This window comes from Lutjanus erythropterus, chromosome 23, assembly GCF_056507025.1.
Source record: "Lutjanus erythropterus isolate fLutEry1 chromosome 23, fLutEry1.hap2, whole genome shotgun sequence".
NCBI classification, from domain to species: Eukaryota; Metazoa; Chordata; class Actinopteri; order Lutjaniformes; family Lutjanidae; genus Lutjanus; species Lutjanus erythropterus.
This window is the reverse complement of record NC_139339.1, coordinates 17,117,891-17,129,550: the sequence shown is the minus strand read 5'-3', so window position 1 is coordinate 17,129,550 and position 11,660 is coordinate 17,117,891. Positions and strand designations below refer to the sequence as shown.

Genomic DNA, 11,660 nt, shown 5'->3' with positions numbered 1-11,660 from the left:
AGTTTACATTTTAAAGTGCCATCAAATCTTTTTTCACTTGTTGTTTAAGGACGCAGTTACTTTTGTCATTTGAAGCCATACAATGTCTTATTTATACAGTTCTCCCTCATGTATGTTAGATCTTTTTTCAAAGGGGACTAATGATATTTGTAAAAAAGAAACCAAACTCTGTAATGCAAAATGTTTATTTTATATGTAAACTAATTCTTATTACATTTTTGTGTGAACATTGTTTTGTATAACAATTAAACTGTGAATTCTTTTAAGGAGGTTTTGCTGTGTGTGTGTTTTTTTTCCCCCACCATCAGATGTCTGGATTTGTTCGTCATACTTTGGTTTTATTTCTTTCTGCATCTTTTAATATCTTGATGATTACACCTTTTTCAGAGCAAAATGCACATTAACTATCCATCTTCTTCCCACATCTTTTTGTTTTTTGCCCTTTTCCTGCCTTCTCTTTCTTCTTATCTAGCTGTAGTTTGTGCCTGTTTGTTTTGTACATGGTAAAGTCTTTATATTTTGAGGGCAACTTTCTGGAACATGGGATGTTGGTTGTTTTATGAACCCTTGCTCTGGTTTCTGTTGCATGTCTTCTGTCACCTCCAAAAGTTCCTTGTCCAGCTGATAAAGTTGAGATCTTTTTGTCCCTTGCCTTTCTATTACTTCTTGTTAAAGGTGGGCTTAGTTTATAGCCAGGTGTTTCCACCTCCTCTTGTGCACCATCATCTTTCTCATTCCATGTCAACTTTTTTTTCCACCTTCCTCGTTTCATTGGACTGAAGCTGATCATTTTAGCTTCATCTACCTTTGTTGCCCTCTCTTCAGAAGCCTCATGATGTTCATGTCGGCATCTTTTCATTGGACTTGACGTGAGAATTGGGCGTTCCATGTCATGGTCACCCTTCACACCGGCTGTCTGGTCTGGATTTGGTTTGGGGTTGGATGGTTGATGTGTTGCCTTGCTCTCTTGAAACCCTTTATCTCTTTGAATTCTTGAGCTGTGTGGAGAAGACTGGGGTACCTCCATGGGACTGCTGTCTTCAGAAACCTTGTCCTTAGTGGAAGGGCGATATGTTGCGTCAGTTGTCTTGTTCTCTTGAACGCCTGTCCTTTCTACTGTCCTGTTTGACACATCTGGCTCAGGAGTCCTTGTCCTTAAGCTGTACAAGCTCCAAGTTTCGGATCTTGTGACTCCAACTCTGCTTGATGCAACCTTTTTGTGTGGTTGCTGGGTCTCTTGACATAAAGCGAGACTTAAATGTGGATTTTTCTCATCACTTTTGACAGACGGTGACTTCTTTCTCTCATTAAGCAGTTTTTCGGCAGATTCTTGTCTACTTTGATCATCCTTTAGAAAGTCTTTTGTTGAAAGGGTATGTGGCTGAAATCTTGGGCTCTGCAGAGACAGTGTAGGTACAGAGACAGGACCTTGGTCTCCAGAAACCTTGTCCTCATTGGAAGGATGATGCGTTGCCTTGTTCTCTTGAACCCCTGTCCTATTTGACACGTTTGGCTCATGAGTTCTTGATCGTAAGTTGTAGAAGACCCAAGTTCCAGTTCTTGTGACTCCATCTCTGCTTGATGCATCCTTTTTGCATTGTTGCTGGGTCTCTGGGCGCAGAACGGGGCTTAAAGGTGCATTTTTCTCACAGATGATGTTGTTCAGCCATCCTTCACGGGATTCTGGTCTACACTGATCATCCTTTGAGTCTTTCAGGGAATGAATAGATGTCTGAACTCTTGGGCTCTGCAGAGAAGATTCAGGTGGACAGACAGGACTTTGTTCTCTAAAAACTTTGTCCTCGTTGGAAACTTGACCTGAAACCAGCAGCTGTTCAGTTGCATTCTCCTGTTTGTTGCCCCTCTGCATCTCTCCCTTTGGTGAGGACTTTATCTCTCTTTTCTCCATCTTTGACTGTTTGATTTTCCCTCTAGCTCTGGTGGTAGGAAGAGGAGTTGGTTGCACTTTTTCCTCCATCATCATGGTCCTAGTTCTTCTTCTCTCAAAACCGGATGTTTGAATCCCTTCCTCATTCCTTTTAACCCTCCCCTCGCCCAACTCTTCCGCCTCTTGTTTAATTTCTACCCCAATTTCTGTGCTCACATTCAGATGTTGTTCCATCTCTCCAATCATGTAAAATTGTTCAGCTGTATTTGCTGTATTTGTTGCTTGGCACGACGCTTTAAAATGACTCTCCTCTGGTTTAGAGAACTGCCTTCCTCCTGAGGACCATCTCTTCTGTTTTTCATATGTTGCCCCATCTCTCTCTGGGATGAATTTTGCTGTTTTCTTTATGTTTGTCTCCTTTACTCCATCAATTATGAATTCACCACTTAGTTTTGCTTTATCTTTCTCGTTTTGACCTGACAGCCTCTGACTGCGTCGGAGTTGGACGTTGTTTTTCATTCCTTTGAGTTTCTTCTCATTCTCCTTATTCTGTCCACTTCCTTCTGGAGACTTTATAGAGCTCCCTTGCTCTCTTGCTTTTAAAGCTGTTTGCTTTGTTGCTCCAACTCCTTTTTCCAGATTTTTCTCACATTTTCTGTCCATTTCAGCCCACCCTCCAGAGGAAACGCCAGAGGATTCACACTCTTGAGAAGCTTGCATTCCTTTTGGTGGCTCTACTGTCTGGTTTTCAAGCTCCAGGTCTGATAAATTGCCATCAAGTCGGGGATCACAAGACTCTGCATCGGAATCTGCCATGCAAGATGAATTGGCTTGCACAGGAACTCTGTAGTCCTCAAAACAAGAGGGCCTTGGCTTTCTGTTTTTAGGACAACATTGTTCCTCAGGCTCGCTTATCTGAGCTGTTGATGAAGCCAGGACAACTGGAGCTGGAGAGCTGGCCAATTTTGGTGGGCTGACAGTCAACAAATCAGCACTGAAGCTGGGTGCAGGATCCTTCATGGCAATGGCATGAGGGTTCTCGTTGGACCCTGCAGGACTGGAGGTTGAGGGGACCTTGGAGGCAGGAGGATTTGTAGGTAAAGGTCCACCTTGAAGCTTTTTGGGTGTCTGAGCTGACTGTGTGTCTGCAAGCTTTGAGAGGGACTTTGAGGCTTGTTCTGACACATCTTCAGTGGGATATGTAACTGCAGGTTCCATTACCAGTCCATTGTCATCTCTTGGTTCCAAATCAGAAGTAAGACTGCTTTCTGGGAAGATATCAGCAAGCAGCTCCAGAGTTGAATTTAAACTGTATTCCATGAAAGGGCAGCGATTGTTATTAAGAGGAGACGGTTCTTCTTCCAGAGGGGGTGAAGAAATGAAGGGAGAACAGCTTGTCCAATCTTCCTTGGACGCAATCTTCATCATACTGAGACGTGCATTTTGTCCATTGTGGTTTGGATTTATGTCAGACTGTGCACCTTGAGGACCTAAAATGGGCAATTTGGGCACTTTTTGGAGCAGTGCCTGGACACACAAAGTTTCTGGAGAGGTTTCTTCAGTTACGGTAGTTATGCTGTTGGTGTTGGCAGAAGGTGGATGTAATTGCTGCAGCAGGAGCGCCTCCAAAGGCTGTTGATCAAGTGACAAACAAAGAGATAAAAAAAAATATGAAGGATGAAGATAATTAGAGCTTTCCTCAACATTTTACTAATAAACTGCCAATAGAGAAGCTGTTTACACCTGGTAATAACATGCATCAAATTTTGGAGTTGTTCTGGGCTGCACGTGACCATGCATTGTAATGCCAGGTCTCACACAGGCTATGAGTGTACATGTCTACAAGTCTTTTGCAAGTCAAAATAGCTGGTGCACAGTACAGGCTGTCAGGAAATGCACATGTAATCCAATCGACCCTAAGTACAAAGTACATTTTGTTCACCAAGCAACATTTTTCTCACAACACTACAGTTTTTATCTTGAAATATTGCAACTTTTCTCTAAAGATTAAAACTTTTTTCTTACAGCAAGCAAGATAGTAAAACAAATAGCTGAATATTTGCTTTTCACCCCTCACACTTTTCATGATTAGAAGGGTAATAATGACCTAAGTACTTGGCAACACACCAGAGATATTTCTTTTGTTACAGGATTGATACTGGTGCCTGTAGCAGGTTGATGCTCCTGCAGCATCACCTGCGAAGTCAGATAGAAAAAAAACAAAAAATACTGAAAGTGTCTTGCTCCTCTAATCTTCCTGTAGTGCGTAAGGCAACAAAGCATTTACAGTGTTTATCATGTTACCCCCTGATCTGGTTTTTCCAGTGCAAGAAGGTCAATGGGCTCTGGGTCTGCAGAAAGGAGGGACTCCAGGTACTCGATATTCAGTGTCGACCCCACCTGAGAGACCGAGATAAGCACAGGTCAATTAGAAAAAAAAATAAATAAATCTCTGCATACATCACCATCAGCAATCGACCAAAAAGAGTTGTAAAGTAGTGGATTTTGGCAAAAATCCAATATTTTGTTTCCTTATTTTTAATGTTTGCTGGAAACGAGACAGTCATTATGAATAAAAAGGCAACCCTGACATTCTTTGTCATTGCCTCAGAGGGTAAGCTTTCAGGGTAAAATTGACAGTTTGTCACTCGATTGCAATGTTAGAAATGCAGCAAAAAGGTTCTCAGCTCCAAAGTTCTGCTGTGTCGTGGTTTACATATTGTGTTGATGCCACTGCTAACTCACATTTCTGACAAAGTCCTCATCACTGCACAGTTCCTCCAAGTACTCCAGAAATGAGCAGTTTTCTGTCTCCTGTTTTGTCTTGTCTTCATCCTCGTCTTCCTCATTTTCTTTGGCCTCCATGCCTTCTGGGATCTGAGCGCGGTCAGAAGTATTTAAACTTTGGTGGTGCTTTAGTTTCACAAAACATAACTTTGCACACCACACAAGTTTTGTTCCATGATTAAAAATATTTGCTGTTTCATCAGAATGATGAATGAACGGACCTTGTGAGTGAGGGAGTCCATGATTGTCATCGTTGTTCTATTGCCATTTGTATCGTTTACGTGTGGTTTGTTCTTGCCAGGTGTGTTTTTCTGCTGTTTTTCTGTGAGGAAAGACAATGAACAATAAAGACTAAAGCATCAGATTAACTTTTAACCATTTTCATTTCTTCTAAACATGCCTTTTTATGAGATCTCAAAATTCATTAGTTCATATGTGAAAAGTTAAGAGATCACCAAAGTTAATATAATTCATCCCAGGAGGACACATACATGTCTGTTGCAAATTGCATGGCAAAAGATGAAAAGCCTTTGGAGAATTTCAGTTCATGATGGTGTGAAAAGAAAATTCACATGATCGCAGAATTCTGTAGGATTCATCCTCTGGGGAAAATGAGATATTTCAGTCTGGACCAAAGTGGTGGACTGATAATTTAATAAAAATTACACATGCACTTCCAGGTAATTTGCTCTTTCATATAAACCCTTGACCTCTGACCTTTTGACTTGACTTGTTCTTCTTTCTGCTCTTTCCCTGACAACACAGCCTCTGACCTTAACTGCTCGCTGACCTGTTGAGTTGCTCTCCTCGAGACCCTGAAGTCAGAAACATTGTCACAATCAGGACTCAGTCATATTTATAAATTTAAAATGATGTCATCTGCTGTGTATGCCTTACGGGTCTGGAGCGCAGGGCTGATGGACGGGACAGACTGACTGAGGATGCAAGCATGAAGGATGAACCTCAGGCAGCAGGACTAAAGAACAAGGAGGTAAATATGGGCAGCACATGAGGACTGGACTGCTGACGGGGACCAACACACAGGAACTCAAACCAAAGCTGTAGTTTGGCATAGAGGTGCTGGGGCTCAGCCAGCAGGGGGCACCAATGACCTCTGCTGGTAAAAGAAGCATTGGTTCGGGCTGGGACCCAGCACCTGGTAGTAAAGCCTGCAGGCTGAGTAGAGAAGGACTGTCCTGAGCTGATATCTGGTGGTCAACAGGACAAATCAAGCCTGGGACCAGATGCTGCACAGATTGCTGGTTTGAATCCCTTTGTGATTGATTGTCTGTTCTTTGATCAGAATTAGCTCTCTTCTGAGGTATTTCTGCAACTGTGGAAGGTTTCTTTGATGCCAGTTCATCCATCGCAAGATGAGATCGGCTGATGGTCTCATGGCTCGTCTGAAGGGAAGGTTCTGACAGTTGGAGGGTTTCTAGCTCTTCCTGTGGAGGAGATCTACCAATAGGAAACGGTGGGTGATAATGAGGGGAGACAAGATCGGGCTCCTCACTGTCATCTAGGATGAGCTCAGGCAGAGAAAACAGCATTGGATCCATGTTTTATCTCTGTTGCTTGTAACTGTCAAAGGAAAATCAGACAATAATGACGGTCGATTGCAAATTGACCAGTTCCAACAGCAAAGATAACATGAGTCATTAGTCAAACAATAAATCAAGGCAACAATAGGTGAGCGACTCCTCTGTTCTCTGGGGTAAAACTGCTTTTGCCGAGGGAGTTTGGATACTTTGGACAGAGTGATGTTTGGCTTATATAACAGCACATTATCTGTAAGAAAACTTAATAAAAAACTACTGCGCAGGCTTCAAGTAGGGGTTATTTTGTCAAATTGTTATTTCCAAGGTCAAGAATAAATTTTTACGTATTGTAGCCTTTATTATTTCTATTAATTTAGTTAATGGAATTCAATATGTTCTCACACTATATAACATAATAGCACAGTACACTGTGGTGAAATGACAAATGGTTTTTAATCAGGCTTATATTGTCTCTAATTTATAGTTATTGTTTTTGTTAGTGAATGAATAATGTCATTAAATAACAATATCACATAGCATTTACACTGAATTAGCTATTAAAACAGTAATCTCATGCAGTTGTCTGTCCACAACAAGTACCACCACTGCAGCTCATATTATTAACATATTTTGCAGTAGCTTCCTAATTGGATAAAACTACGGTTCTTATTCAGTCATGCGGTTTCACGATTTAACACTTTAAAATGTCTGTAAACCTTCAGGATTAAATCAAAGCTCCAATGTTTAGTGTTAATGTGAAAAGCAGGACAAAACTTTGTCCACATGCAACTGTTTTAACTATCAGTGACAACACTAATAAATTATAATATAAATTGATCAAATAATTCTCACCTTTCTTATTGGAGATGATTAGTCTTAAGCGATTGCAGTTTCAGTCAGTTTGCATCTGCTGTATGGTTTAAAAATAAACTTGATTCAGGTTGATTTATTTTCTTCCAAATGAAAATTCTCTGCATATAAACATTCCAAACTTTATCAAGTTTCATTCATTGAAATGTAGGTCTTCTACTATTTCATGTATTGATTTATTTTACAGTGTAGCTACTATATTTGTATCTGTATTCATGTATATTTGTATGTGCCTTGTGATGATTGATTTAAATAGCTTATTTGCATGTAAAATGAAACCACAAACATTTCCTTCTTGTGTTGCCTAGTGTAGCCAGGAGTGCCATTAAACAAAATAAAAAAAATAAATGTGTAAATATAAGGACTCATAACAAAACACAAGAACAAGTAGAAACATTTCCATCCATTTTCATGTTTATTTGTTCATTTATTCCAGTATGTTTCAAAGTTGTCAGAAAAATAAATCGTCAAGTAAAGTAAAGACACCTGAAAAATACACTAAGTATATATATCACATCATAACTGAAGTATTCTAATTAATTCTAATTCGCAAATGGGATATGTGAATATCTGTCAGAGGAAATGAAAACATGACCTTGTCAGATTTGTCTGGTTCCCAGGCTGCCTGCAGCTTCATAGAAAAGTCTATTGGAAATGTCTTGGACCTGCATGCTCTCGTTGTTTTTTATGAACTAGGGATGCAGCGGTGCCACTTTTTTTTCAGAGCGAGTACAAGTACAATTGCTTAAATTTGGGTACTTGCTGATACCAAGTTCTGATACGAGCACTTTATAATGCCATTACAGTTCTTACAAGTAGGTAATTTAAAAAACACAATAACAAACACCAGTGAACATGTGACAAAACTGTCCTGTCCTGTCTGGCCGGCTCACCTTTTTACACAGATGTTGATTCAGCTCTGTAACTGCCTTCACAACAAAAATTATCCCACATTGCGTATCTGTAAATTTATACAGAAGGTACAGCGGTCTAGCATTGAACAGGCTGTGTCAAAAGCCATTTAATACCATAAAACTCTCCTTAGCTACCTCATGAGGCCAAAAATGTCACAGCAAAAGAGGTCAGAACTCAACATGCAAAACTTATTTGAGTTTTACAACCTCCCCAAAATAAACTGTATTTAAAAAAGTATTGAGTAAGTGCACTGAAAAGAAAGTTTCCTGTTTTTTCGGGCACCAAAATAATGACAAATCAGGTTCACAGCTCACTGTGGCCAACTTTTGAAATACAATAATTTTATTTTTGAATTTCTAAAAATCAAAGATTTAAGTTTGTCTAAAGAAAAAAGTAAATCATCTCAACTACAGGTTATAGGTTGGCAAAACCTTTTTAAGTTTATTTCAAGAGTCAAAAAGTTTGAGTTGGGCTTCTTGTTTGAGTTACAATAAGGCAGACGAATCCCAAATCAAAAAAGAGAAAAGTCTGTAGGGAAAAGAAAGAATTTACAGACCCTCGGCTGTAACCTTTAAAACTAGAAATAAATTAAGTAACATTTTTAATGCGTACTTATTTAATATTATATTAGCTGTATGCATACTTAAAAAGGAATTTTTTTTTTTTTTACATACTACTTTGGGATGTTGGGCAAATTGTTATATTGGAAACTGCGTTTCCCAGGATGCCTTGCGCTCTGGATTGTAAACAGGATATCCGCTCTGTTTTCAGGCGGAGTAGAAACTTCGCCACACGTGGAGTTCAACAGTGAGCTAGCGTGTTACCTGCAAAGTTTGAGGTGTTTTTGTTATAAAACAGCCTCTTCTATATATTTTGTAGTTTTGAAGCTTTAAAACAATTTGTCTTCAAGATGTTTCTGCAGTATTACCTCAATGAGAGCGGAGACAGAGTCTACACTCTGAAGGTAACAAACGTTGTATTTACGTCCTTTATATCTTTACATTATTTTGTGTTAATATATATTTACTTGTTTATTAACGTTTCACATTGGTTCGATGTGTGTTACGGTTCATTTGAAGAATTAAAGCTTAATCTACAAGCTTCAGATTCATATTTATGCACTTTTTTGAATTAGCTAGCGGCTAATGCCTGAAATCAAATGATTCATGGCTTTTTCACTTTCTTATTAAACTTGAAACAAAACCTGTTCAGGTCAAACACAGAGGTGAGTTAAATAGATAGGTTATCAGCTACGGAAAGAGCTGAAATGACCGTAAACAGTATGATGTCTGCAGCTGGAACTGAAAGTTGTGATCAGGACCATTCTGTTTTTATAACATGGAGGCTACTGCAGGGAGTGTGAACCAGTAAAAAAAAAAGAGACAAGAATTTAAACCGTTTAAAAGAAACATTGATTATAAATAAATAAATAAAAGAAAAACAAAGCAATAAATAATGAATTTCAATAAAAATGAAAAACAATAAGGTAGCACATAAAAAGCATGCAACTCAGAATCTGTAAAACTCGTGCCAGTGTCATGGCCATCATATAAAGTGTCTGGTACTATTGCACTCTCATCTACTGGGTAATCATGTCTAGGAGGGTTTCTTTTTTGCTTAAATCACAAAAAAAAAAAAAAAAAATCATTACAAATGTATGTAAGTAATCATGGAAGTTTCCATGTATGCATGCCATATATTTTAACGTGTGTGCCTGTTGAGAAACTGTGTTGATCAAAAGATGAGATGTGTCAAGACCTGGGTGACATCTTCTAAACAGGAAGGGAATGGTGCAGAAAAATGAAGTGCATTGTAGTCAAGGAAAAAAAACAGCATGAGATTTTTAAAAATTAATATTCATTGAATAATTTGTGCATGTCATAAATTTTGGAAACTGAAAACTGCAGAATCCGTACATTCAGACAGTTTTGAGTACTGATACTGCCACAGGAGATGGGACAGGTTTCACGTTGAGCTGTGCAAAAGAAGGTGCTGAAGGCAGACTGCATGCAAGACTTAAATAGATCAGTGACAATGTATTTTATTATAGTATAAAAGTTTAATCAATTATCAACCATAAATGACAAGAATTCTGTATTTCCCGTTTTTTTGTTTTATGTTTCATACCCTTGTCAATGTTGAAAAGGGTATGAAACTATTGTCTAAAAATGTATTTATTTTATTAATGTGTCCCTGCACTGAACTCAACTGAGCCGTTTTTCTCTTCTCTTTCCATCTTTGTCACCACAGAAGGTTGCTCCTGATGGGCAGCCCACCAGCTCGGCCCACCCGGCCCGTTTCTCCCCTGACGACAAGTTCTCCCGACACCGTGTGGTGGTGAAGAAACGCTTCGGCCTTCTGCTCACCCAGCAGCCCAGACCTGTCCTGTGAGAGAGCGATGGAGCAAGAGGAGAGAGATGGATGGATAGAAATTAGACCAAGAGACGGAGGGATGAAGATGGAACTGAAAAGCAAAATATACTCTCAGGATCCTGACTTAAGAAAGAGCAGCGGGGACATTTCCTCAGTTTCACCTGAAGCTCCCGGCTCAAATATAAGGGACTGTTCATGAGGTGGATACTAGCTGTCGAGCTTCTTTTTATGTACCGATTCATTTAAGTTTGATGTGATAATTATGTTTTCATGAATAAATGTTGGGTTGATGGTTTGTAGTTGGTTGTCTCTCTGTGTGTATAAAATCCACATGGTACTATCGTGTTCAGTCACCAGATCTCAAGTTAAATGAACAGGAGATTTTCCAGTGGTGTGTTAGACCAGTGGTTTTCAAATTGCGGACTGGGGACCAACAGGGTCTTTCTTTGGAGGTGCCCAACAAAAGGAGGAATTTGACCTTTTATCTAATTTTTTTTGCTGTTGGGACAATAAGGGAAGAAATAAGGCTGGCTACTTTGATTGATTGTACAACCCCAATTCCAAAAACAGTTGTTTGCGTAAAAGTAAATAAAAGCAGACCACATAGACAAAGATATGTAATGCCTGAACTGTTGACTTGATTTTTTGTAAATATACACTCAGTCTGAATTTGATGGCTGTTCCAAAAACACTGGGACAGAGCGTGTTGACCACTGTGATACAGCACCTTTTCTTTTAACAACACTCAAGAAGTGTTTGGAGACTGAAGAAACTAAAATTCTTTTTCACTCTTGCTTAATATACAACTTGAGATGCTCAACAGTCCAAGGTCTCTGTTGTCATATTTTGTGCTTCATATTGTGCCACACGTTTGTCTGAAATAAGCAGGGATGTCCCTGAAAAAGACATCTGGATGTCTCCAAAACCTGTATGTACCTTTCATCATCAATGGGGCTTTCAAAGATGTGACATTTACCCATGATACCATGTGCACGAACACATACCCCCATACCCTTTCATTTTAACACTTAGCCCTTTATAAAAAATTCTTGAAAATCAGGGTACTTCTCAAGAATTTTCCAAATCAGACAGCATCATCAAATGACTTGCATAAGATTTGAGGAAGTTCTTAAATATCATGCTGATCCTGTAGAGAAATAAATGCTTTTCTTGACTTGATTTACTACTAAACAGTTTCATAACTGTAACTATGTTTTCTGAAAAATAGACTCTCCTTCCTAAACCAAACAACCAATCCACCTCACATGCGAAAGTCAAACTTTCCACGG

The 11,660-nt window shown here is 39.2% G+C and overlaps 2 protein-coding genes across 2 annotated transcripts; one reads left to right on the top strand and one right to left on the bottom strand.

Annotated features, from left to right (window-relative positions):
* Positions 1–400: 400 nt before the first annotated feature.
* Positions 401–6,535, bottom strand: LOC146305948 (uncharacterized). The gene is made up of 8 exons (XM_084713167.1): positions 5,573–6,535; positions 5,449–5,490; positions 4,824–5,026; positions 4,634–4,758; positions 4,193–4,288; positions 4,037–4,084; positions 1,079–3,586; positions 401–958 (listed from the first exon to the last, which is right to left on the bottom strand). Exons 1-8 carry the CDS (start codon positions 6,232–6,234, stop codon positions 401–403), a joined length of 4,242 nt encoding a protein of 1,413 aa, XP_084569293.1. The 5' UTR covers positions 6,235–6,535.
* A 2,225-nt stretch (positions 6,536–8,760) lies between these two features.
* Positions 8,761–10,603, top strand: nop10 (NOP10 ribonucleoprotein homolog (yeast)). Its single transcript, XM_084712286.1, has 2 exons — positions 8,761–8,962; positions 10,249–10,603. The coding sequence occupies exons 1-2, from the start codon at positions 8,909–8,911 to the stop codon at positions 10,387–10,389; spliced, it is 195 nt and encodes a 64-aa protein (XP_084568412.1). The 5' UTR covers positions 8,761–8,908; the 3' UTR covers positions 10,390–10,603.
* The last annotated feature ends 1,057 nt before the right edge of the window (positions 10,604–11,660 follow it).

Excerpts from the sequence above, each read along its gene's own strand:
- LOC146305948 (XM_084713167.1), bottom strand. The coding sequence starts at position 6,234 with ATGGATCCAATGCTGTTTTCTCTGCCTGAGCTCATCCTAGATGACAGT. Across the intron at positions 5,027-5,448 it reads CAGGTCAGCGAGCAGTTAAG|TCTTTATTGTTCATTGTCTT; the intron begins GTCAGAGGCTGT and ends CTGATGCTTTAG. Across the intron at positions 4,289-4,633 it reads ATGAGGACTTTGTCAGAAAT|GTGGGGTCGACACTGAATAT; the intron begins GTGAGTTAGCAG and ends TCGGTCTCTCAG.
- nop10 (XM_084712286.1), top strand. The coding sequence starts at position 8,909 with ATGTTTCTGCAGTATTACCTCAATGAGAGCGGAGACAGAGTCTACACT. Across the intron at positions 8,963-10,248 it reads ACAGAGTCTACACTCTGAAG|AAGGTTGCTCCTGATGGGCA; the intron begins GTAACAAACGTT and ends TTGTCACCACAG.